Genomic DNA, 26,746 nt, shown 5'->3' on the forward strand with positions numbered 1-26,746 from the left:
AGTGGATCTGTGTGTTTTTGTAGATCAGTTATCCAGCAGTACAGACTTCAGATGTATTGGATGTCACTCTAGAGGTCACCGTATCAAGGGTATTGCTGAATGTGGCTGGTTTACTAGTTCAGAGATTCCCAACGTTTTCAGGCCTCAGCCCCCAAAGTAAAGATGTCAGAGATTTGGGACCCCTGTCATCCCGTAGAATATTGATTTCAGCATGTTCAAAAAAGAAAACAAAGAAATCTATGTGCACATGTTGCAGTGTTTCTTGTGATGCTGTAAATTGACCTGTTGCAACTAATGCGATCGATAATCTGAATCTGTCATACTCACCTCAGTGGTAGGGACAAAGAAAGGACAAAGAAAGGACATATTTTATTTTAGTTTGTTTTTATTTTGATTTGCTCATCACTGTTCTCGTCTGCCACACTCACTGTTGTATTCACTAGGGATAAAACTTACAGCCCCAGCGAATATAGTGCAGCTGCTGTATTCGGTTAGATAACACGGAGCCTAAAGGAGCATACATGCAGAAGAGTCAACCGCCTTTGTTACACTGTTCTGAGTGTGTTTTCATGCTATGTGCCCAGCGTGCCTCACAATATACATGGCTGTGACTTGCTGTAGGTCAGCATGGTGTATTCTGTACGTGTATTTGTGCTGTTCCACATTACTCAGGTGTTGCACAAGGGGAATGCATTGGAACGTACCCCTCACAGTCGCCAAAGTCTCAGTTTCACATGTCTGTCTTCATACACAAGACCCTTTGATTCGGTACCATGCTACATGCTAAGAGATGGCTATCTCTGCAGTGGAGTGTGTATTTGATTATAAAACACTATGAACCAGCTCCCCCTGCAGTGTGAGATTGTTACAAAGGAGTTGGTGAAAACACGAACCTGAGATTTTATCAGAAGTCTCATGTCGGCGTGGATCAGCTGCGTCCAAATCACACGCCAGGTCTCCGTGAGAGTTATATCAATGGAGCCGGGGGTGCTTACCGGCCACCCAGCTGCCATTTTAGGTTCAAAAACCATGCTGAAATAGTTTGTTTGTTACCATCATTCATTTTACAGCTTTTAGTATAATTATCCGAGTGAGTAGAATTTACTTTCCAATGATGGAATATCTCAGATCAAATAGTTGTTTGTAAACATCTGTTCATTTCTGCGGCTTAAATAGAGAATTTAAAAAGAAACTGAGAGATTCAGCATGTGCACCTCGGGGAGACAACATGTTTTATCACTCCCAGATGGCTCAGGACTTTCAGAGGGTGGAGAAAATGGACCTGTTAGTCTTTAGGAGACTGTGCTATTCTTCATCCATTCTCAGTGTTACATAGAGTCGCATGAATGTTTAGTTTCTCCGCTTGTTGTCCAAATCATCCTGCATCAACAGAATGGAAAACCATGCCAGGCTTTTATGTGTAGCACAAACCACATATGACGGTGTCTCACAATCTCAATGAGATAAAAATTGCTTCAAGTTGGTTTGTGATCAGCAAACGGAAAAAAAGTCAAACAAAACAAAAGACGTCATCAGCTTTGTTTAGTGTCAGGCCTGTTTTGTGAAATCCTCTCTGTTGGCTCCAGCTCAGGCCTTATGGTAAAATTCTGTGAGTTCCCAGTTTCTGTAAACAGCTACACGATGTATACACATTATGTCGATGCGACTATGCTGACGAGTACAGACCTAATGACAGCGGCTCAGTTATAGTATTTTATTACCTCCACCAAAGATGTTTGGTTTTCACCCCTGTTTGTTTGTATGTTGGTTGGTTTGTAAACGATGAAACCTTGTGGAAGGATGTGGTGTAGACCAGGGAAGAATACATTACATTCTGGTATGGATCCAGATCAGGGGGCAGATCCAGGATTCTTTCCTTAACATTGCAAGTTTTTTTTATGTTTTCACCCTTTTTCTCAGGGAATAATTTGATGTAAAAAAAATACACTTATTTACAGGACTGATATCTATGAGTGTGTGAAATTTGGTGCAGTGTAATTGAATGACCTCAGCGGAGGTACATGCTCCCCTGAGTGATCGTATTAACAACGAATCAAAGCTCTCGCTCAAGGTGATGAACCAACAGAGAACTTGAAGGATGCTTGGAGAGTGCATCCCTCCACCGAGGCTAACCCTAACCTAGAGAAAAGAAATCCTGGATCTGCTCCACATTTTACTGGCTTCTGCCTTGTGTCATGACCCAGCTTTCCACAAAATGCACATGTGAATCAGCTCAGTAGTTTTTGAGTAATCCTGCTGTCGGACAAACAGCAAAGAAAACAGAATCATAACTTACTTTACTGATAAAAATAGGAACTTCAGATGATCACTTGCCAGTGCTGTGTCTCTACTGCCCCACAGTGGCCAGAAATCGATCATTGCAGGTTTAAAGATGGATATTCTCCATTCTAATTCCAAGTCAAAAGAGACACATAACAAAGTCTAACTGAGTATATGTCCATTCCTGTTTTCTGTCTGCCTTTCTCCAGGGCCCGCCTGGACCACCTGGACCCCAAGGCCCTTCAGGGGAAAAGGTAAATACTTGAATAATGTATTTTTCGCTCCTTCCATTTTCAAAACTGGCTCATTACTTTTGTTATACATTATTTTTGTTTTGCATCATTGAGCGCCACCATCACAACATCAAGACAGATTTCAACCTATATGGATGGGGCAATAGAACACAAGAATATTCCATGTTGCACAGCTATCAGTGCAAATCACGCATAACATATGTAAAAAACCTATCAAGACGAAACAGACAAGAGAGGGAGACTCGGCCGTGGAGAAGAGGAACAGGACATATGTCAGTGACAAGGAGCAACAACGTGGAAGAAAGTGAAGAATCAGCCAACGTCACTGATCATTTCGACAACAGAGCAACAAAACATTCCCCATCTCTGGCCTTATTTAATTTAGGAATACTTCATTCATCTTTTCCTGCTTTAATCACTTTTTAGTTGATTGTTTTTATTTACGGTTTAAGTTAAATAGAAATGTCCTTCAAGAGGGAACCTTTTACTTTTCTACTTTGGAATACATTTCAGAGCCTGTACTTTTATACTATTATTTGAGTAAAGAGTTTAAATTAGTACTTTTACTTAAATTGTTTTTAAGTATCTGTGCTTCCACTTGAGCATCCTACCAATGCACTGAACCACCATTAGCTTGTAGCGTTGCTTCAGGAAAACCAAAGATGCTAAACAGGATTTTGTGCAGCGTTAACGTCGTATTCATCGAGTGAGTGAATCTGTCCTTGTCTTCTTCCAGGGTGACCTCGGGTTACCTGGTCTAGCGGGAGTTGATGGGGAGGAGGTATAGTTGCAGAAATTACCCACAAAATCATTAAAAATGAAATATAACAACATTTTTATGGCTAAATGTGTTGTTGGAGATTCATTCTTAATTCTTCACCTCCAGGGACCTCAAGGTGACACAGGTGGGACAGGACCCGCTGGCGAGAGAGGGGAGAAGGGGGAGATGGGGCTCTCTGGGCCTGCTGTGAGTGGTGACCCTAAACATGTCTCTCTGATACACAAACAGTGGCACGCACATAAACAGCAGGAGGTTCATTTTGCTCTTTGTGATTCAGGGTATTGACGGACGTAAAGGAGAGAAAGGCGACAGCAGAATGGACGACAACCTGGTCAGTGAAACACACACATGAACACACTAGTTCATCACAGACTCGTGCGGCCGCAGGCAGTCGTTAACTTAAAAGGACGATGGCAGGGATGTTGTAATACACAACTCATTTTCATTTCTCCAATAGAAACAAATACATTCACATTAAACTCTGGTATTCTTTGGAAAATGGTCAGCAGTCATACAAAATAAATAAATTCCTTCAACTGGTGAATCATCTCTGGTTTCAGTTAAAACAACTCTGTGCAACTTTTTAAACTTAAAATAGCAGCTTCAAAATCCAGTTTGATGGTTCACTGACTTGGATGAATGTTGCTGTTTATCCTGTGGGAAGTGACTGACTGATGGTCACAGCTCAATCAGCCAGAATCAGGTGCAGCAAGTTCAAGAGTCATGTTGTACTGTAGATCAGTTCAAAACACTTGTGTAATGCAAATGCAAAGCAAATTTCGCCTAATGACATTTCATACAAAGTCAATGCCAAGACACGAATAGACATGAATATCCACCGTTCAGTTGTGTTTCCATTCAGTGTGCGAGGGACAACACTTTCAGAGCTCTGGTCAAGGAATTGATCGCTCAGCCACAGAGACCAACAGAACTGCGCTGTTGCTCAGTAAAATTACAGTGTTGCTTTAAACGTTGCCAACATTAGCCTCCTGTTTGACTCTTGTGATTTCCACGATACTCAGATTCAGATGATATCCCAACAAGGCCCACCTGGTCCACCTGGCCCCCCCGGGTCCTCTGGATCCATGGTGAGTGTATTACCGTCCCACTCCTGGTCTGCTGCTCACATTTGTTATTTGCACCTATAGTCCTCTGGCACTCACATCACACAATGCTTTTCAGGGGCTGCACGGGATGCCTGGTCCTAAGGTAAGACTGCACCACCATGTTTCTAGTAGAATCTGTTCGTGGTGGCGGCTGTGACATGTGTTGACTCAGTCCCTGTACTCTCATGCAGGGTGAGCCTGGAGCTGGTATGAGGGGAGAGAAGGGGGAGATTGGTTCACCTGGACCCAGGGTAAGTGCCACTGGCCCTTTATTTTCATATGATAATAAAACACAAGATATGCAAACATGATGCAGTTGTGATGATGCTCTTTAACTGCAGGGACCAGATGGCCTCCAGGGTCTCTCTGGATCTGCAGGGTTAGTGGGTCTTCCAGGTGCAAAGGGAGAAAAAGTAAGAAGACGATCGCTTGCACAAATGTGTTTGCTATATTTCAGTATGCCGGAATTGAATGTAATATTGAGATATGTGTGTGAATGTGTGTTTGCAGGGCAGAACAGGGGAGCCTGGACTAGATGTAAGTGTTTTCAATGAGAAGATCATTTTCACTGAATTCATTTCATTTTTAACATCATCTTTAACCTGCATCCTGTGATAAGCAAAGTTCTGACGCCTTTGTTCTTCCATGTCCAGGGTTTCCCAGGTATGATGGGAGACAAAGGTACCCGAGGAGAAAGAGGAGAGAAGGTTGGTACACAACACAGCAATAATGTATTTATATCAATATAAAAACAATAATGGTGGTAATTACAAAGGTCCACTCAGTATTAAATAAACTTCATGAATGTTGTTGTCGTAACGGAGATCAGTTTATCTGAGGACGTAGAGGAAGACATATTGTCATGTCATTAGTATCAGTGCTATAATAAAGAAATAACACAGTTAACTGTATTGTGTGGCATGTTAATGAGTGTGTGTGTGTTTCTATCTGTCTTCTCCGTGTCCAGGGCGACAGGGGGACAGTAGGGAAAAGGGGTCTAAAGGGCCAGAAGGGAGAGCAGGGTCCCCCAGGATTGGACCAGCCTTGTCCTGTGGTACGTCACATACAGACACACATGTTGATTTCCTTCTCCCCACTTTCCTCTCACATTTTCAGTATTTCCCTGCTTTCTGCTCTCAGCACTGTTTCTGTTATTTCCTGTCCTTTCCTCTGAGTTTCTTCCTCAATGCTGTGAATGTGTAACTGGCTCTTGCTGACAGGGCTGTGATGAGACTAAAGGTGTGTCTGTGGAGACGGAGCTTTCTTCCCCTCCAGCTCCTCCTCTTCCTCCTTCCGGCCCTGAGGCCCCCTGTCCTGTGGTACAGTAGCTCTGCCTCCTCTCTCCTTTCTGATCACTATCATTTCCAGCTGCTCTTTTCCAGCCAAACACTTTTATTTCTCTCGAACTCTGTTACGCATGTGTCACCAATTCATACTTCATGCAGGTCTACGTCACTGCAAAGACAAGTATACACAGATATTACACAGTACACTTAAGGCATTATCATAGTTGTCATTGATATTTAAATCAGCAGCCTGCAGAACGGCAAGGACCCCGTTCAGACCTGGTGAAAACATCCATCCAGAGCGATCACAAGTGGTCATAGCTAAGTTTAGGTCTGAACACACTGTAAAGCGTCTGGAGATCCGATCACTCAGACCACATATGGACGTGGTCTGGGACGCATGCTGTCACATTCTTTTCGCTGGGTGACGGTGACTCTGTCCAGGGCCACGTGTGAAGGACCGCCCACTCAGCTGACATCTCCTGACCTGCTACAGTTTCACAATGAATCAAATGTACTTTTACACTTCTCTGCGTCCACATGCTGATTTGTTAATGACCACGTCACAAAATCCAACACTTCACTTAGCCCCTCCTGTTTCCCCTCACTCTCTCACCCATGCCAACTCACAGACACACATACACACTACCATACACAAGCCCAGTGTGATCTAACACAGCTGTAAACTCAGACTGGGTAAAAACATCATCATTTCGTTTTCACGAACACGAATGACGTACATGACTATTTGCGTATAGAGTGGGGAAGTGAGATCCGATGACACATTAAGGATGCATTTTAATTCTGGGTTCGAACAGACGAACTTAACACTGACCCCTTGTGATCATATCTGTCATGACGGATGTTGGTACCAGGTCAGAGCAGGGACTAAGTTTGTTTAAAGGATGCATCACTTGACCTGTACTGGCTTTTTAAAAAATGTTTTATAATGCTGCTGTTCTTACTCTGCAGGGACAAGATGGGATGCCAATACCAGGCTGCTGGCACAAGGTGAGTGTTCAGATGAGTAACATGTTTTAAAAAAGCATATTGTGAACTAATGAAACGATTAGCTTCTGATGAATAGAAAGCAGTATGCACGGTTAGAGGATAGCTAACAGTCGAGTCATTATTATTACTCATGGCTTGTCAGCATTAAATTAATTGCTTGACTCTGATTTGTCACAGGGGCATTTTGTAAGTATATAACAGCGTGTGAGTTCTGTAACAGTGATGCATGAAGGAGATTTTCTTGCTGACTGCATCACAAATTGCTTATTTGTGCATTTTGGTTTGATTCACTAATAATAAACACTCCCTGTTCTTCCTTTGCAGTGATGACTAACCAGCAGCACTGAATCTGTACATATTGATCTGGTATATATTGCAACTGAATACTACAACAAACAACCCACTCCTTTCCCCCACTTTTTTTATAAGAACTTTTATATAATATATTGAGATTTTTTTTTAACATGGACATTTTTGAGTCCACAGTATTATGAAAACATTTTTTTTAAACTAGAGATCCGGTGTGGTTGAGAATGCAGCAGTGCTTTTGAAGACAAGGCGCTGAACTGGCAGTGGGACTCTTACTTTGAAGGACAGTCCAGCTGACCATGTTGGAGAGAAGAGTGCCTTACTAACACAGTCTGCCTTGCTGCCTGATAGTAAACGTTGCTTGGGAATGACGGCGTGTGCACTCGCCCCCGGTGGCGAGGACGGATGGACAGATCTCTCGGCAGATGGGGGAGTGTGGGGTCAGTACTCTCTTCTGCTCTCTTTCTTTTCTGAAAGGAGGATATGTCGAGGCAGAAGCTCAAACGCAAGCGTCTCTCTCAGCCCTAGAGGGGGTGCGGGGCCTGGTGGAGAAAGGACACATTGACAGGCAGAGAGCACGAGGGGCAGATTGGCCTTTATGCAGCAGCGGAGCCACGCAAGGCCTCCGTGTCACACCGAACACTCAGACCCCCACGTTCTGGAAACCCCTTCAGGAGGGGGGGCGACAGAGAACACTGCGATTCCACATCCACCTGGGTAGAGAAGACGCACACTGACTGATGATGTGACGCGATAGCTTGATAACCAGTTTGTTTGGGGGGGGATGTCACTGGCACATAACGGAGGAATTTACTGCACAGATACATTGAACACGTGAAGGTGATCTCCTGTATGGCCCTTTTGTAAAGCTTTTGCATGATCATAATCCTGAAAGCTTGTATGATGCGTGGCCCCTCGATGTGACAGGTGACGGTAGATTCATTTTCATTTGCAACAAGCAGTCTTTAATAGTCTTTCCATGTGAACAAGCCACTCAGAGGAGTCGGTAGGTCAACCTTTTTTTATGGCTTACACTTAACAGCAGTGGTGACTCGCGTGTTGTTTTGTTTTATTCCGTTAGACTCTTGTCTGATTTTGTCCAGTTACATTTTTGCATTCCTGTGCACTGGCATGTTTGCGGAATAAATAAATGAGTGAAACTTCAAGACCGGGTTTGAAGGAACCAGTCACACTATTCATGTTATTTCAGTGTTTCAACCAGGGAGCCAATCAGCTCCAACATTAGACTGTTTCTGTTTTAGCTGCCTGGACAAACGGTTTGCCGATCAGATTCTTTTCTTAATGATTTCCAGCGTGACTGATCATTATCTTTTAACCATTGATGAAGACATGTTTAATTACTGTTGCCAGTTTTACTGTTGTAACTTCTTGCTGCTGACTTAAATGTGTGTTTTTTTCTGTTTGATATTTTTTTTTGAACCAATATTAGTCATTTGAAATGAAGGACTAACAGACTTTAAGTATGACATTTGAAACAGGTGTATACACAACCCTAGTTTTTTTTATGGTAAATATTCATTTTAAATCAGCAATAGACAGCTTTAAACTTTGAAAAGCCTTTTCTCAGCTGGAATCATTTCTTTGTGTTGTTTAAAACTCTGCATTACATGTGCAATCTAGGGTTGTCAAAGTCACACACGTACACAGACATGCATCATTTTTGAAATAACCTGTATAAGACTGCATTAACTATTTTTTTAAATATTTTTGGCTGCATGTATACAGGACAGAGATTACATGAAATCATTATTTGGTTCTGTTTACATGTGTAGAAATACATTTAGTTTCATGGTAAATTGTATTTTCTTAGCGGTCATATATCAACTCTGCATTGGTATTAGTTGCACTTTTTGATACAATATGAATAATATCAAGCAATCCTCTTTTTTTTTAAGGCAAGATACATGTTCAGGTTAATCACTAGTCTTACCGACTGGTTATTAAGGAGAAGAACACAAATGTATCGGTGATGTGTGAATAAATGAAAATGGAACTTGCTAGTCCAACAAGGTCAATTCGTTAAAAGGGCAATTTAGTAGAAGGATGACTGGTTCAGTGCTGAATCCAGTACAGACAGTACATTGGTAATCTTGGTCAATAGAAATATTGAGTAGCTGAAGTGTAAGCTGGCTCACGTCACGGTGCAGTCGTCATGAGTGCAGACCAAACTTCCCTGAAATTCTGATGTGCAACATCTGTGATTAGCTTTATTTTTGCAAAGATCCTTTTTACATTATAACTGCTCAGTGCCAAAGTTGCATTACTGACATCACACATAACAAGTTCCATATCGGTGGGATAAACTCATTGTTTTATGTTTTTTTTTACTTCAGAAATGTTTTATGAGAAAGATCAGTGCATCATATATTAAACTTATACAATGCACTGATTGGCGAGAGGTATTCTAGGGATGTTTTCCATGAAACAAAGATCTGTAAATGAGGTGTATTACCATTAAGCTATCACAGAATAGCTGACACACAAACTTCATTTGAGTAACTTTTTGAATGAGATTTCTTTGTTTTTATTGAAAGGTTTAACTGCAAATTGTGCAGGTCTTGGCATTATTTTACTGGAAGCCGATGGTTATCTGTCACTTATCTTTTTATTTCTTTTGCAGATTCTATCAGTTGCAGGTTCAAGGCTTAATGACGTCAATAGATGGCAAAAATATCTAACTTTACAGTTTGGTGTTTTAGCAAATCATATATTACAGTATTAGCTTGACTTTTTGAGAATGTTTTTTTTTGGTTGTGTATTTGGTTGTAAAAGAATTAAGCTATTTTTGTAATTACTTGTCTAAATATGTATAACTTGAGAACTGGTTAACTAAACATGTAGAATGAAATAAACTGGTTTTATGGTTTCTTGTCTATTAAATCATAAATAATCATGTACAATTATTTTTGTTTAATTCCTTTGTATTCATACAGTCTTTCTTCACTAATTTTGAGATGTCTTATCAACCCCACAACATACTACATATTCACAAATTGCATTGAAAGTGGCATGCTATAATTTATAGATGTATTCATATTGTCTTAAGTATGAAATTAAACATTATAATTCAAAAGAGAAATGAATGTGGTCAAGTGCAAATTAATACAAAATAAAACAATAGAGACAAACCATTAAAAGGAAAAATTACAGTCCAAGGTAAAGATACAAATCCTTAAATATACACAAAGAAAAGTTCACCATCTTTGTTCTGTGGAATAAATCATTAGCATTTAAGGCTATTTGAGCTTAAAACTAATTAAAACTTGAACCTGAGGGTGATATTAGAGGAAAATTCACTAAATTTAGCTCACTTTCCAATGCAGACATATCTTAAGCCTGTGTCAGTGCTTTAGTCTGATTATCTGCACGGGGGAAGTGTTGAGGTTGCACTTGCAAACCTCTAGAACACCAGCAGGGAGCGCTGAAGTACCTTTAATGAAATCCGTCACTTCCTGGATGGAGATGCTGAGGTGATTGTTGACATTTTCAGTCTGGATAGCTGATCCTAAAAATTTTAGAATAATTCTGAAATGTATTGCTCATTAATTATAGAGTTTATTGGATTGTTAAAAGGAAGTACTCATTTGTAGAAGTACTCATATAAGTACAAAATATGAAAACAGTATTGTTTTTTTAACCTGTTTTCATTAACCCAACAAAGAGGAACATATAAAACCAAAACCATAACACAAGCCCATCTCAGGTCTTCGATCCTTATAGATACTGGTACGGACCATGAATCCCCAATTCCTGTATTTGTCTATTTTTATACTCGATCTCGTGATCCAAGCAAAACTGAAAGAGGGTTACAGCTGCTTTAATTGTCAAAAACAGAAGGTCGACTAAGTCTTAAGTCTTAGTATCATGGTACAAGAGCAACTTCCTAGCATCAGATGGAATAATTTAAAATCCCCTTTTTACCTACATATTATGTCTGTCATCTAAATGTAAAAAGCAAAAATAACATACAATAATAAATAACTGACAATATGTCTGTGGATCCTTCATTAAGGCAACCGTCAGGTTTTAGATTGTGACTGTTAATTATCATGAGCTACACAAATAAACGCTAGATTTGAAATGGCCATGTTAGCCCAAATGCTAAAATTGTATGCTAAACTAAAATTGTATGTTAAATACAGTTAAATCGAGTTAGCATTTAAATGATATTGTTAAAATGTGAGCACGGAGTTGGAGTAACTTCATGGCTGATAATGTTTTGGCTAACAACATGAAATTAGGGCTGGGCAATAAAATAATATTAAGGCAAGTCATTTTTTATCATTCAACAACAACAGACCTAGATGGATGGATAGATAGGTACACATAACTAATTTATCTCAGATTTGTAAATGTTTTACTCAACTATTATTAAATATCAGTCTCTGAACTTCAGAGGAATAAAAATGCAACATAAGTCGTGATAATTATCGATATATCGACTGGTATAATTTGTAATTATCTTGACCCAGTGTTTGGCCTATAGCCCTCAATGAAACATAATAAAATCGTCTGTATGGACACACACACACACACTGTGCACCCCCACCTGCTGCAGACCCCTGCCCGCCTCTCCGTCGTGACTTTGATGTCCTCTCATGTTAACGGTGTTATCTAATAAACGAAAGCAAACACAAACACACACACACACGCACACGCACACACACACGCACAAACATACGCGCTCTCTCTCTCTCTCTCTCTCTCTCTCTCTCTCTGTCTCTGTCTGTGTCTGCCTCCCAACTCCTCCCTCCGCCCTTCCTCTGATTCTTTTTTTTAAAATCTGATCCGTGTTGTTGTTTCACTCGAGCAAATTTAGTTGCAGGAACATTTGGGGCTGTCTCCCTCTTCCTCGCGCTTTGCGGCGGCGGAGCTAGTACGTTTTCCCCTTTTACAAATAATTGTTCATGGTCGGATTTGATTCTTTCTAGCTGATTCTTCTCCTTGTGCTTCCACTCACAGGTGATCCTTGTACATCAGAGCAACGAGGCGTCTTTTTATCGGGAAATAAAACAATTGGACCGACGTTATTTTGGGGGAGAAGACGCGACACGCAGGTAAGAGACTGAGCTCGTCTGGCGCAGAGATATTAACGCGTCCTGACGCATTTTAACCAAAGATGTATATCTGCGAATGTTATATTTAATCCATGTTCGTTTTAAACGCGTCCTCCAGTCCGCCTGTTGCGCAGACGCTCAAACCCGCCCTTGTTATTATTCTGGAATACGGGCGTAACTGTGGTGTTGCACAGACACAACAGTGATAACAGTGGACATGCTGTGGACATGCTGGTGTCTCCGTGTGGATTCACACACATCTGCAAACAGCTGCCGCATTGTATTCTGGGTCTGTACGTGAGGTTGGATTCTCACAGAGCCAGTGTTTTAACTACAAGTTGTATTTTGTCGTAAAATGAATGTATCATTGAGTCCAAAGCTGTTAAAGGTTCAGTGTGTAAGATTTAGGTGAAAGGGATCTATAGGCAGACATTGGATATAAAATAATCTTAATGATGTTTTCATTAGTGTGTTTCATCTGAATTGTATGATTTGTTGTTTTCTTTACCCTAGAATGGGCCCTTTATATAAACAATTATTTTATATTCACATCGGGAGCCAGTCCTCTTTACGGAGGCCGCCATGTTTTTTACAGTAGCCCAGACTGGACAAACTAAACACCTTTTGAGTTTTTATGACAACTGAAGGATTCCACAGGTTCTCTATCATGTTTGGAAGGGGAGGGTGAGGTGAGGGGTGTTCAGCTGCAACATGCAACTTCACCACTAGATGTCACTAAATTCTTCACACTGAACCTTTAAGGTGAAGACATGTTTTAAGGTTAGGTTTAGGTTAATGTCAGGTTAGGTTAAGGTCAGGTTTAGTTTATGCTTGGTTAGGTTAGGTTAAGGCGATGTTAAGGTCAGGTTAAGGTTAAGCATAGGTTTAGGTTAAGTTAAGGTAAGGTTTAGGTAAGGTTTAGTTTAAGGTTATGGTGAAGGTTAGGGTTAGGGTTAGGGTTAGTCTACAGGAAATGAATGTAAGTCATTGCAGTGTCCTTGAGACAAGTGTGTGTGTGTGTGTGTGTGGGGGGGGGGGGGGGGGCACATGTGTGTTTGTGTACTCATTTGTATTTACCTCTTAAGGACATTTTCCAGTATAAACACTGACCATGTACCAGTAGACCTCAGTAGGACCTTAACCTGGTTCCACCAAGCGAAACTTAATTTCTTAGGTCCTGGTTAAGATTTGGAGTAAGATGTAAATTGTGGTTAGGTTAAGGTTGTGGTTACGTATGAATTGGTCATGGATAAGGTTTTTGTTTGGCCGGCCACAACGAATGGACGTCAATGCAAAGTCCTAATAAGGATAGCTGCACAAATTTGTGTGTGTGTGTGTACGTCTGCAGCCAACATTCATAAATGTGTGTGTCGTTTCAGTTCAGGAGATTGAGCCTTGTCCTTGTTTACCTTGTTGGGTCAGATGGCTCACACACACACCAGCCACCATGGCAGACCGTGTTGTTGACACTACTTGCCTTCATACACTCTATGTGTATGTATTTCCATGCATATTGTATCGCCATTATTTTGTTGTTAGTTAACGATACAGCCAGTCAGGACGAGTTCACTCTCCCTTTAGGCTGTGGACTCTGCACCAGTCGAGCTAGTTTTTCTCCACTAATATAAACACAGATAAACTGAAACAGACACCCATGTTGGTCTTTCTGTAGTTGTGAGGACACTTAGTGCCTTACCTCAGTTCACCCCAACGCTAGCCTTGACCTTATTCTAACCTTATATCTAAACACAAAATATAAGCCTCAAACAGCCATTTGAACTCGTGAGGCCAGACTCACAACAACAAGGCTAAACAAAGTTTCTTCCACAAAGTGAAAGAAACACGCACACATGAACGCAGCCATATTTCCCACGTAACCTGTTTTCATTTCCCCTCTGACACAGACCCACATTAATTGCTGGTGAAGCTTCATCTTTTACGGGACAAATACAACTGTTTGCCAACAATACGGCAGCAATAAACAAATTAAAACTTTATGCAAACAACACAGTATTGGTTCACCTGTAAAATCTGCACTGGTTGTATAGTGTGATGGAACTGTTGTGTGTTTACTTGAATGGGTTAGAGCTGTGGTGCTTTAATGAGCTGAAAGGATTATTGATATTTAACCTAATTACTTTGCTCCCCCCCACATCCCCCCTCCAGGCTGCAGGATCTCACTCTAATTGTGATTCGCAGTTCTCTCACCTTTTACTTTTTAATCAATCATCTGGCTATGGATGTTATCCTGTTTGGCACATGAACGTGTCACTGCTCTCGAAAGAGTCATTGTAGTGTAACTGTGTAACTATCAATGGCGGTGATGAACAACTTCAGGATTTGTTGTAAAACTACCTGTGATTTTAATAATTTCAATTCACCAGGCTGCTGGGAATGATGGGAACTCCAGATAAGCTGAAACTTCAACCAGTGATCAAACTTAAACTGACACTTTCAGCTCTTGAATTTTAGCTGTCACTCAAATATGTATACTTTGAGTTTTTAGATTATATATATATATTCGTTATCTCAACTATTTCACATATTTCACCTGCAAAAACCTTTAAAAAAAAAGTAAAGTTCCTTCATTGAAGTTCAATATATTTGGTTGTATTTGTGTTTTTCTTTTTATTTATAGTCATAATAGGTATTCGTAATAAAGTTTATGGTTAAACTGTGAAATATCAAGCCTCAATAAAATGTCTTTGTCATTAATGTTTAATAACAGCATCTTTCATTGCTGAATTGTATTTTAAAAATATGTTTAAAACTGCTGATATATCAGATTGGAAATTTATATTCCCTAATCTTCTTTTTGGCATTTTCACAGTAACTGATATCAGCTTCACCGAGCACTCACTCTTAAACTGACACTTCTCTCAATAGTTAGAATCAACTATAATTTATTTCAGTTCTTCAATTTTAACTGTCATTTCGACTGTTTTGAAAGTACTGTAATTTATTTCATTTACCACTTCAACTCCAGTATCATCTCATAACACTTTACATTCCCTTTTACTGCATTTGCCTTGATGCTCCTAATTGAGAGGAATTCAAAATAAAATCAGCACTGCAAAAAAACTTGAAACTTTCCATCAACCACTGGAAAAAAATGAGAGCACTAATCATGGCACTCAGAATACTCCCCTGCCCACCATGTTCATGATAAAGAAATGAGCAATTGGGGAAATCTAAGAGTAGAAATAAAAGGTTTCCCCACAAGTGTTAATGTGTCACTCTGTCTTTCACTGACTGCATGTGTGACCCATTAAAGTTTCACAGTTATAACTTTGTGCGAGCTGATAAGGTGCAGCAGGTCCGTCTGTTCAGGTGGCACCCGGCCTGCACACACCAGCCATGATGCTGACGTCAGCGCTCTGGTGAAGGTTACTCTGTAGGTAGCTCTTTGGTGCACTGTGTTTGATGAGGGACGCAGTGCGCTGGAGTCAACAGCAGCCACCCCCAACCGTCCTCCTTATACCCCCCCCCCCCCCCCATGTCCTGTTCCACCTACATGTTGACCCCCAACTGCTGACTGCTCTTCTCCCTGCAGACACCTGAAGACGCAGCCGCACAGTGACTGTTAAAACCAGGGCAGTTAATATTCAGCAGTCCACATCCCCGTATGACTGTTAATGCTGTTATAAGCTGTTCAGAAAGCAGAAACTATTTCTGTACATAATGTACAGTGAGTAGGTGCCTGAATTACAGCTGAAACAATTGATTCATTGATCGAAAGAAAATTGATTTCATTTATAATTCTGTTCTAGTTCCAACCTCTTCAACCTTAGGATTTGCTACTTGTTTTTATCATCTATGATATTAGATTGAACATATTTAGATTTTACAATGACAAAAGAATCAACTCAAAGTCATCACAATGGCATCTTCTCCCTTTTGGCATTTCATTTATCGATTAATCAAAAAAACAATGAGCGGATAATTGAAAATTTAAAAAAAATAAATAATATCAGCTATTACGATTGGTCGATATCAAGTTAATATGCAACAATTTTGTAGTGGATTAAACTATTTAGTTTCTTTTTAATCAAAAATGACTATTACAATGTCATCGATCACAGTAAACTGAACATATTTCGGTTTTAAATCTGAATAAATCTACTTGAGCTGTAGGGAATTATAACAAGCATTTTTCACTAATATCTGACATTTTATAGACCAGAAAATGAATCGTTTAATCTAAAACATTATCAGTATATTATTTTTTTAATGAAAGTAATCGTCACTTGCAATCACAGAATATCCTATCATACTTAAAGCTTATTTTCATGCTTTCTTATGAATACAGTCGAATATGAATGAATAAAGCCATTCATCCGTCTTTTGAGATATTTGTGGACTGTGGGTGCAAATGCAGCCTTGAGCATGGAGCATCCAGCCCTTTCTGCTCGAGCAGAATTCTTCATCAATATTTAGATGTAAGAACATTTCAAGCCAATTTCTATTCACTCCTATTATTGCATCTTAATTAGTTTCTCCTCTGCTGTTTGTTAAGCCTGTATGAGTTGCAGCCTCCTTGTTTTATCACTGCTGTGGTTATAGTGTTGTGAGATGTTTCACTTCCACAGCACTATCTTTTAAAAAAGGACTGCATAGCATCAAATGATTGCGAGTAGACATTCTGTATTTTACTTAATGCAGATGATCCATGTCACTGTTTCCGTGCATTTTGAGGAACTGTGGCTGTTTGTCGGGTTTCTTAAAACTCTGTGACAACTCTGGTATGTTTTTTTTATTCTTAAACCCGAATGTTGGGTAACTGTTGATATGTCGCATTTTGGAATGAAGGTCTGTATTGGAGGTTATATTTGTCTACTGCTGTTGATGAATTATTAATTGACTAATGTGCACATCAGTCACAAGGTGAACTTACATGGGGTAAACCATCACAACTCTTTGTGTGTTTACTGCTTTTTAAACATTCGGATGGCAGTTTCAGGCCGTCGGTCCGTTGGTCGTCTGCTGAAATATTTCAGCAACTTTCAAATGGATTGCCATGACATTTTGCACAGACATTCATTGTCCTGAGACATTTAATCCTCATGACTTTCAGGACCCTCTGACTTTTCATCAAGCACCACCAACAAGCCAGAGTTTGTACGTATCCTCTGAAATGATGGTGATTGGCACAAAATTCATGACATTCCTGGTTTACAAAGTTAACTAAGTAGATTTCTGACTTTTCCATTTGTGCTGATCTTAAGTTGACATATAATTGTTTTAGTGGGTTCAGGTTAGAGTTAAGTACCTTAATGAATGCCTGTAAGATTGCTATAACATTTGGTACACACATTGTTGACACGCTTACAATGAAGTGACCTCTCCTACATAGTCATCATCGGGTCAAAATTCTTGAACAAATAACTGCAAAACAAAAGATCCTATCAGAACACTTTGCCTTTATTTATAATTAGAAAAGTTAAGCAACAGCTTAAACTTGTTGAAAATGTAAAACGCTGTAACTTCTAAACGTTTAAAGCATGTTGGCATTTTGATGTTCAGCAGTTTTGGCCTAAAGTTATTTGTGAGTCATCTGTCCATGATCATGTCCCACGTCCTAAAGTTCTGTGTTTGGAGATAAAGTGGCTGCGCCCCCACTTATGAGTAACTAATTAATAAAAACGTACTTGCTGCCTGAATATTAAATCCACTGGCTTTCACACAACTCTCCCATGTCGCTCTGTCTGTTCAGGAACAAACACAACCCCCAGGCTTCTCACTTTTAATCCACATGTATATTTTGTCATAGCATGATTTCTCTATTTTTAACTGTGCCCATTGTCTCCCAGTAGCCCCGATGGAGGCCAAAGACAAAGCTAACAAGGAAAGGATTGGTTAAACAGTTGGTGGATTTTTTTGGTGGGGGGCTGAAACTCCTGGAAAACATGTGTCGGTGATAGGTCGTCACATGTGCATATTCAAAGGTACAGGGTGGAGCAGAAGCTGGAATGGATTTGGAGGAGAGCCAGTGTTGCTGTGTAGCTTTCCAGGAATGGGTGCAATGGCAACTGTGCGCCATTTGGTGTCTGGTGTGGCGAGAGCGAGTGGGGGGGGGGGGGGGAAGCAGGGATTGTTGCTGAGGAGCATTTGGATGATGCAGGTTTGCATATTGCTGAGCTGCGTCGTCGGGGGCGCGCACAAGCTGATGTGGACATGAATGCAGGACAGGCAGATCTGCAGGAGGAGTGCTTGCCCACCCCCCCCCCCCCCCCCACCCCACCCCCACAGAAAAGTTTCTATTGATCTGTAGGTAGACGGGGAAGAGGGGGAGGAACGGACGAGCAGGACGGTAAAGCCAGCAAAGCAGTAGCTGTACCTGCTCCTCTCTCATCCTGCCTTCTTTTTTTTTAGATCTTGTGTTTGAAGGTGGGTGTATCAGTCCCTCCCCCCTCATCTCTCCTTCACCCACTCCATTGCAGTGTGTTCCTACGGGGCTGTCTAGCTGCACGCTCTCACATACGCACACACACACGCTCGTTCCTAAACAGCCCCCCCTCCCACCGTTCATCCGTCTGTGTCTGCCGCCATCAGACACAGAGAGTGATAATATCTGCCCATCTCCTCCTCCTATTTGCCGTGCTCCTCCTCTCCTGCATCTTGCCTATTGATTATTCACTTGTGCGTTCATTTACCACAGTGTCTCATACAAGATAGCCCTCCTTCCTCTTTAATTTATCTCATGTCTTTAATACAGTTTGGACTTTGCCTTCCTAAATCGTACTTAATTTTTATTACAGTGATTTATTATCTGTATTCAGTTACGGTCTGGACACGTCACTCTGCTCCCTCACTGCATGCTTCTCCCTTGCATCAAGACTTCCTCCACCTTGTCTGTGCAGAAGACAAAGCTGTTCGGAGTCCGCTCTGCGTTGTTGTACAGTTTGAATATTAACATGTGGCTCAGCCATGACTGTGCTGTACCAGTGGAAAAAAAAAAAAAAAAAACCTGGGAGGAACAAGGACGGGCTCTGTGGAGGGAGGAGCTGCTGTGGAAGCGGCCCTGTCATTGGTCGGTGACGTGTTCTGCCTGCCTGCAAAAGCTCGCCCGGTTGGCTGCTGCTCTGCATTGAGCACAGCAGTTGTGAAGAATTACCCCTTCTCCTTTCTGCCCAGTCTCTCTCTTTCCTGCCTCTTCCCCTCACATTAATGACTGTCTGGGAATCATCGGTGTCGACCACGTGTGCCAGCCTGTGCCACCTCAAGGACACCGCTGTTCACAGTATATTGCAGCAGGATTCCCATCAAGTTAGTCAGTTACTTTCTGCTCCGTGGGGCTCAGGGGAGTTGAAGTGACGTCTCTGTCCTGCCTGCAATCTCCCTCCATCCTCTCTCTTCCTCCCTCTCCCTCTCTCTGTCTCTCTCTCTTTCTCTCGTATCACTTAATCAAGACGTAGCTTGCCCTTTGCTGTTCATTGCTGCCTCCCTCCCTCCCGTATGCTCCGCTCCCCTATGTGTTTGTCCTCGCTTTTTCTCTTTGGCTCTGACGCGTCCACCCTCCTGCCTCCTGGTCCTCATCACCCTCCGCTTTAAACAAGCTCCACACAAGGTTGCGGCTTCACATTCAAATTTTTCTCCTCAACAGGCTGCTCGTTTTTGTTCATGCCTTGGATTAATGTTTGCCCTTCTGCTTTTGCAATCCACAGCAAGACAACAAGCAAGGACATGCAGAAGAGAGGTCAGTGAGGAGGATGACAACAGAGGAATAAAGGACAGCGAAGGAGGGATGAGAAAGAGACTGAAGTAAGAGGAGGAAGTGGAACTCTGAAGGGCCTACTGCGAGGGGTTGTCTGCTGCCGTCTGACTTTGCTGGATGAGAGCAGGACGGGGCTCAGTGTGTGTTTGGCCTTGAATCGAGGCTATATTTCATCCTGACAGCCACAGTCATCCATCCCATGTTGCTGAGCTGCAGTCCCAACATATCCTGAGCGGAGCCGCCACCTCGTCTCATCAGTGCAAGGAGACCTTCCCTATACGAGGTTCTGCTTTTTTTTCCCCGTTCTACAGTAATCTTCCTAAAGATAACTAGCACCACAGAGACTACCACAGCCTCGGCCATGTTGACGTGAATGTAACGGTGACTTACGGTGGGCGTCCTTTAAGTCAGACGAAGGCGCAGATGCTCAGCAACATATCTAAGCATTCCAGAGTGATGTCCTCAGAGTAGTTTCATTTTTTTTTCCTTTTTTTGAGACAGAGCTGGCCTCTGCTCACGGTCAAGGCCCTCTATCTCGCCCCAGTGAAATCTCAGCTGCCACATTTCCCAGGAAGAACTAATAAACATCCCCCAAAATACATTGAACGCAAGGACTCGCTGCCTATTTGTGCTGAGGAAAAAACAGAGAATATTTTTGCTTCTCTTTCCTCTCTGTTTTGCTGGGGATCCTTTTTCGTGCATGAACATTAGTCACCCTTGCACTCGTCAGACAATTTTCCGTCCATCTGTTTAGTGTTTGTGAGCATCTCCAATGGCTGTCAGCATGAGCATGGGACGGGACACCAAATGGCTGACCCTGGAAGTGTGTCGTGAGTTTCAGAGAGGCACCTGTTCAAGGTCTGATGCCGAGTGCAAGTTTGCCCACCCCTCCCGGAGCTGCCATGTGGAGAACGGCCGAGTCATCGCCTGCTTCGACTCGCTGAAGGTAACGGTGCGACACACATTGCGCTCATCATCGACACTTGCCATATTACATCATGTTTGTTTAGACGTGTGTATTATGGTTAACGTCAGGTCCGTTGATGCCATCTGGTTCTGCAAAGTATTGTATAAATACTGAAGTTAAGCTGGTGCCCGCTTATTCGACACATACACAAACACACCCATAGACACACACAAAGGTTTCCTGTAGTTTCATAGTGGAGATGGTCTTTATTTCAGGTCAAGTGGCTCAATTCTGAAGAAACAGCAGAGGTGCTGTTTCAAACATCAAATACTTCATGAGTGTGACTCTGGTTTAGGGCGTCATCCGCTAATTAAATTCTTCAATAAAAAAGATGCAGCACAATCAGTTCAACAATTTCCTGAGGGAAACTGTGCAAACTATGTCAGTTGGTCAGTAGATGGATATCAACTTTTTTTGCTGTTTAAGCAATTCATACTAGCAGTATATTTAACTGTCAAAATAAAGTGCATCTAAAGGTTATATATATAATATTCATTGCGCCGAGATGTTGCAATAGCATCAGGCTCCCAGACCAAAACAAAGGCTTTGTCGGCCACAGCTCCCAAGGTGTTTCCTCCATGGTCAATGGGTGTTGGGACATCCTCTGAAATCAGCCCCTAAACACACAATCACAAGCTAGCAGCCAGTTAGCACGGCTAGCATCATTGGGATAGTCATGTCATGCTGTGTGTAGCCCGCAGACTGTATATAAAAGGTGAAGCTACATTATTTGTGTTTGTGACAGGTATGTTTACAGTGTTTCACTGCAGAACGGGCGGAAATTTGTGTGTGTCCCTGGATGACATTTATGCATCACCACTGATCGGAGCTGGAGTCTTTATACACGTATGAAGAGAACAGGGAGGGATTCGCGTGCACTCACATGAACCAGCACCCGGACAAAGAACAGAGAAGCTCGTATCACTTCACACAGATGTGTGACATCATTCTCTACAGAGGACGCCATTACACCACTTTATCTGTACAGAGAAAATAGTTGTTTACAGCTATTTTAAAGTTTAAAGTCTTGTATATACATATATTAAACCTCTAAATTACCTAATATATGTTAAGTTTTATTTTAAGTGGATTTTTGCCTTTATTAGATAATATACATAGAAACAGGAAGGAGATGTTGGACGAGAGACAGGCGAATGAAATACAAAGGCCAGTAACACTGCCCTACACCACTAGGTTACCATGGCGCCCAATCAACATACTTCATCACACCGGTTAAAGATCATGTAAATCCAATACTACCATATTATAGCAGTCCTACTTACTGATTTAAGCAATGCTTGAAATAATAATAATAATGATAATACAACCACAGTTGCTTTTGTATAAATGGTAAAATCAATGGATAATTCCCGACAAGTTGTATGTTCTATGATTGTAATGGATTTTATTCCCTCCATGATTTAACTAAAGTTATTTCGAAAGCCCTCTCATTAGTTTAATGACTCTTATAATGCAGATATTTAGCAAATCTTTATTGGTTTAACTCTTTTAATACACCTCATTTTTGCTGTCGTTACATATATTTTAATACTCATCGTATTCATTTAGATATTAAATCAAACACATACGTCTTGGAGGATATTTGTCAGAATCCAGGATTCTCAGTGTCCACTGTATATCATCATATTGCCCAACCCTAATTTAAACCAGGCAAACTGAAACAGCATTCTCTAGATCTAAACACATGTAGATGCGTTTGTCAGAAACACGTCCACCTTCTCTCTTATCAATATATTCATTATTTCCATTTGGCCGACACGTAATCTCCTGCTCTGCTCCACCTCTGATGTGGGCTAGTCGGTCATCGCTGCAGCTGCTCTCCTGACTCTGATCCTCTCTCTTCCGCCACAGAACCACCGTATTATCACGACTCGCACAGATCAGAAAAACTGACGCTCTGACAAGTGATGTGATGCTGTACTGTATTTTAGAAAAGCTTTGACTATAAATGGACAATTGTGCCGTAATCAAGAATTGACTGTGTCTGTGTCAGGGTGTGTGTCTGGATGCACGTGTGTTTTTGCAAGAGGTTTTGTTCAACCAGCTTTCCTGCAGCGAAAAAGTGAGACCAAGACAGGGGGCTCTCTGTCTGAGTGCAGCTGCTGTCTCCTGGTTTATTGAGTTAGAATTTATTATTCAGCCATTTTTCTGTATTATGTCCTCTAGAGCAGGAGGGAGCTGTGGAGAGAGAGAGAGGGAGAGAGAGAGAGGGAGAGAGAGAGAGAGAGAAAAAGAGAGGGGGGCCTAGCAACAGCACAGGAGTGCGTACCCATTGGATAGTTTGATCTTCCTGAGTGGCACGGCTGTTTTTAGCACAGAGCAACAGCCTGGCTCTATACTGGTTGTATTGATGGGAGGAAGAGGCGAGCTGCTTTGTACCAAAGGCAGAGAACAAGCATTAAAGGACATGTTTGGCTGGCGGAAGCCGCAGGGTCATGTTGTTAGCTTGAGAAAGAACTGAAGTTGGTGACAGTTGAAGGTCAAAGCGGCCTTCTTTATCAGGAGCCGCAGCAGAGCTTTGGTGCCAGCGCAGTGTGTCAGCAACCACCTCTTTACACCAGTGTTTCCATCCTCATTGTTGTTCAGGGTTACACTCAGCTGACAGTTGTGTTTGGTCGACTGACTAGAAAAACAAAGAAGCACCACATGCTGTGCTGTGCACCACAGAGCCGCTCTACAGCATCCCTCCTTCCCCCTGCTGCCCACTGAAAGGAGGATGTTTGTTACTTTCATGGATTTATCTGCTAATGGCCTCCCTCCTCCTCATCACCGTCACTCCCATATCTGGTAACTCCGGCTCGGTCCGACCTGACCGCTGTCGTTCCCTGTTGCTCCTCCATTAGCTCTGTGTGGTTGGTCTGAACCTGCTGCAGGGGAGGGGGGGGGGGGGGAAGCTCACCTCCCAGTTCTTTTTACCTTGTTATCTGGAGTGCTGCTGTCATCTCATGTGATTAGTGTGGACATCACATCTGTACAATATACTGTAGATTTAAGAGTGACTTTTGGATGGCTTCATGGTATGGGATGCAAGTTACGATTATTTCTGTTATTGATTGATCTGCAGCAACATAAATGTTTGGTCTGAAACATGATGTAAAATACAAAAGCTGACAAAGTTGTCAGATCCAACGACAACGCCTCTAAAATGCTTCTTTTGTCCAAATAACAACCCTAAACCCAAACATCCTCAGTTACTCCCCACTTTTGGGGAGCAGTCATGTCGTCCATCTTCATAAACTGTCTATGGGCTCCACTGAGGGGCTTTTATCTGTTTAGCATGTCAGAGTGCTAACATTTCATAAATTGTACCAAACATAAAGTACACCTTATGATTTAGAGAGTAGCATTAGCTTTGCAGGTATTTCCACATAAACCAAATAACTGAGCAAATAAATGTCTATAGATTTCTGTACCAAATTTCTTTGCAATTTGTCCAAAACTAAATATACATATTTCACAAATCAAAAAAACAAAATGTCAGTCTGGTGCAAGGTGAAAACTGAGGGCATCTCTGAGGAGCATGAATGTCTGCTTGTATAATATATGGAAATAATACAAAAAAGCGATAATGGTAACGGTTAAGATTTGTGCAGCGATCCTGTTTAACAAAGGCCTTTCTCTCTCCTCTCCCTGAGTGCAACAACAACACCCCACTGTATTTACAGGGGCTTTCTCTGTGTTGTTTGATGTGTTGCTGTGGCTACCAAAAGGAGGATTCCGGACCCGATTCTCTCATCAACACCACTTATTGGCCTCTTTCTCTTCCCCAGATTTTCTAGCTTTTATGAAGCTCTTGTGTCTGAATCAATCTTCGTGTTGCCAGAGCACAAAAATTCAGTCTGTAATTTTGTCCAGCTTTTGTGTTTCGAAGCAAACACTGCGTACACTTTATCACCAGGCTCATTAAAAGGTACTTTTCTTTCCCTCTGAGCTTTAGCAGCATTGCTGGGCTCATGGGCCTCACTCCTCGTTACAGACTCATCCCTGAGCGCACAGCTCGCTGACGCAAAGCTTGCTCCCTCTCGGGTGTAGGTGAGAGTGTTTGTGTGAGCCCATGTAGCATCCTGGCCATTTTTCAAGCTGCTACATGCTGTATAATTTGTTGTCTGGTGTGTGATATGAGTCTCTCTTGGTTGCCGGTACTGGAGACACTGGATTCACGTAGTTCTCCTTGATGCTAAACCCCTTTTTTATGCGTCCTCATCTCAGCGCGACATCATCCATCAACGTCATAGTCTCTGCACTATGACGTCAGTTTGTCTTCAGTTGTGCAGCATGCTCGTGTCGCGGTCACATAATGAGAGATGTCTCGTGTCTCTGTGGTCTGCTGACAGAGGATGCAGCTGATTCTCAGTGGAGGTAGTTTAGCGGGTTAGCAGCACATCCGCAGGGGAAGACAGCTGCTGCCGGCCCAGGGGGTTTAATGCAGACTGCAGTTCCTCCTCTGAGCGCGTGTTGACCTGCAGTGTTCCTGCAGCACCATCTTCACCTTCCCCACAGACTCTGGCAGGGATGAAGGACACTGCTTTAACGGCAGTCTGTGACCAAATGAATTGCTTTTAAATACCTGGCTCAAAATTTCATTGAGGAAGCCAAAATTGAGGAAGCCAAAAATGACAAGTAAAATGGGGCATGAAGAATTATTTCAGAACAAAATCATGTGTGGCAGTGACTGCTGAAAGTAAATTACAGAAATACATCAGTGTATTAAAGTAATTATTAAGTAATTGAAACATTTGCAAGCTTTTATTAACTAAACGATTCATCAAAAACTGTTGATTCTTTGTTCATGGTGTAATCGTTAGTTGCATCCCTAAAATTTTGATTACAGTGTCAGATTAATTTGTCATTAGGGAAAATCGAAGCGTTATATTCTAATGTTATTTGAAGATTTGCACACAGGACAAATTTAGTCCATAAGTACAGATACAGAAAACAGTTGAACCATCATGTAGCATCCTGCTTAATGAATAGTTACATGATGCTCTTTGTTTATTGGATTAGCATGTTTGATAATCGTGTGTGTGTGTGTGTGTGTGTGTGTGTGTGTGTGTGTGTGTGTGTGTGTGTGTGTGTGTGTGTGTGTGTGTGTGTGTGTGTGTGTGTGTGTGTGTGTGTGTGTGTGTGTGTGTCCTTCACATGACCGGAGTTTAAAACTCATGTCAGTTATGTGCACCTTCTCAGGTTTGTGAATAACGTCTTTCTAAAATGATCAAATAATGCAAATATAATAATCCATCATATTATTCTGAAGGAGATTTACTCATTTTATCTCTTCTCTTCACTAAACAAGTATCATTATATTTTTATTTTCACTGTCTCTCTGTAAAGTTGTTGGTGTATCTGTTGCTGTGATAGTTCCCACACAGAGATACAGTATCAGTCACACAGGACAGTGAGACTGGAGCATATGTTCTCACTCTCCAGTTTTATCTCTTGTCACTGTGGTTTATTTGATGTCTCCCACTGTGGAAAATCCAAAGCTGACTCAAATACTACACCTGGCATTTCAAAGTGCCTAAGAACGTGTCAGTAATAGTTTGAAATTAAATGTACACTTTGATTTTAACTAAATGGCCTTATTATGTGTAATTACTGCGTGTATTCGTCCAAAGAAAGTTATGTTTCAGTTTTGCTCCGTTTATTGTTGATTGCAGCATAACATGCTTTAATGCAATGGACCCTTTTAGAAAGTGTTGCATGAATTATGCAACATAAGATCTTCAGGGACTTCATTAGTACTTTATTTCTACATAATTTACAAGACAGTTCATAGACACGTTCATCGGAAAACACGTCTGACTCTTGTAGTTCAACAAATTGTGCTTGATGATAAGTCCTCAGCTGAACTTAGATGGGTTGATTGATTTAGCCTCAATCATAATATTCATATTTCACTGCCATGTCACCGTAAAGTGTGTGTTCTCACTCTCCTCTCC

The 26,746-nt window shown here is 41.5% G+C and overlaps 2 protein-coding genes and 1 long non-coding RNA gene across 28 annotated transcripts in view; 2 read left to right on the forward strand and 1 right to left on the reverse strand.

Annotated features, from left to right (window-relative positions):
- Positions 1 to 9,175, forward strand: part of LOC117769856 (collagen alpha-1(XXIII) chain) — a 122,707-nt gene extending 113,532 nt beyond the window's left edge. For 7 of the 14 annotated variants that reach the window (XM_034599026.1, XM_034599024.1, XM_034599027.1 and 4 more), the window contains 15 exons: positions 2,490 to 2,534; positions 3,271 to 3,315; positions 3,421 to 3,501; positions 3,593 to 3,646; positions 4,338 to 4,403; positions 4,498 to 4,524; positions 4,613 to 4,672; positions 4,763 to 4,834; positions 4,932 to 4,958; positions 5,075 to 5,128; positions 5,389 to 5,475; positions 5,642 to 5,740; positions 6,680 to 6,718; positions 6,896 to 6,904; positions 7,505 to 9,175. In XM_034599026.1, the coding sequence (XP_034454917.1) occupies positions 2,490 to 2,534; positions 3,271 to 3,315; positions 3,421 to 3,501; positions 3,593 to 3,646; positions 4,338 to 4,403; positions 4,498 to 4,524; positions 4,613 to 4,672; positions 4,763 to 4,834; positions 4,932 to 4,958; positions 5,075 to 5,128; positions 5,389 to 5,475; positions 5,642 to 5,740; positions 6,680 to 6,718; positions 6,896 to 6,904; positions 7,505 to 7,555 (816 nt within the window). In that variant the 3' untranslated portion in view covers positions 7,556 to 9,175. Of the gene's footprint in view, positions 1 to 2,489; positions 2,535 to 3,270; positions 3,316 to 3,420; positions 3,502 to 3,592; positions 3,647 to 4,337; positions 4,404 to 4,497; positions 4,525 to 4,612; positions 4,673 to 4,762; positions 4,835 to 4,931; positions 4,959 to 5,074; positions 5,129 to 5,388; positions 5,476 to 5,641; positions 5,741 to 6,679; positions 6,719 to 6,895; positions 6,905 to 7,042 lie in introns of all 14 variants that reach the window. The other 7 variants (XM_034599034.1, XM_034599036.1, XM_034599032.1 and 4 more) reach the window with 5 other exon arrangements.
- On the reverse strand, positions 5,747 to 26,717 carry LOC117769860. Its single transcript, XR_004615332.1, has 3 exons — positions 26,706 to 26,717; positions 19,145 to 19,149; positions 5,747 to 5,913 (listed from the first exon to the last, which is right to left on the reverse strand). It is a non-coding gene; the product is annotated as an uncharacterized LOC117769860 (long non-coding RNA).
- Positions 11,766 to 26,746, forward strand: part of mbnl3 (muscleblind-like splicing regulator 3) — a 30,844-nt gene continuing 15,863 nt past the window's right edge. For 11 of the 13 annotated variants that reach the window (XR_004615330.1, XR_004615331.1, XM_034599043.1 and 8 more), the window contains exons 1-3: positions 11,766 to 11,924; positions 12,011 to 12,105; positions 19,770 to 20,765. Coding sequence is in view for 11 of the 13 variants with exons in the window: in XM_034599043.1 (XP_034454934.1) it covers positions 20,592 to 20,765 (174 nt within the window). In the remaining 2 variants the exon portion in view is untranslated. The other 2 variants (XM_034599041.1, XM_034599042.1) reach the window with 2 other exon arrangements.

Source organism: Hippoglossus hippoglossus, chromosome 10 (genome assembly GCF_009819705.1).
Source record: "Hippoglossus hippoglossus isolate fHipHip1 chromosome 10, fHipHip1.pri, whole genome shotgun sequence".
In the NCBI taxonomy this organism is placed as follows: domain Eukaryota; kingdom Metazoa; phylum Chordata; class Actinopteri; order Pleuronectiformes; family Pleuronectidae; genus Hippoglossus; species Hippoglossus hippoglossus.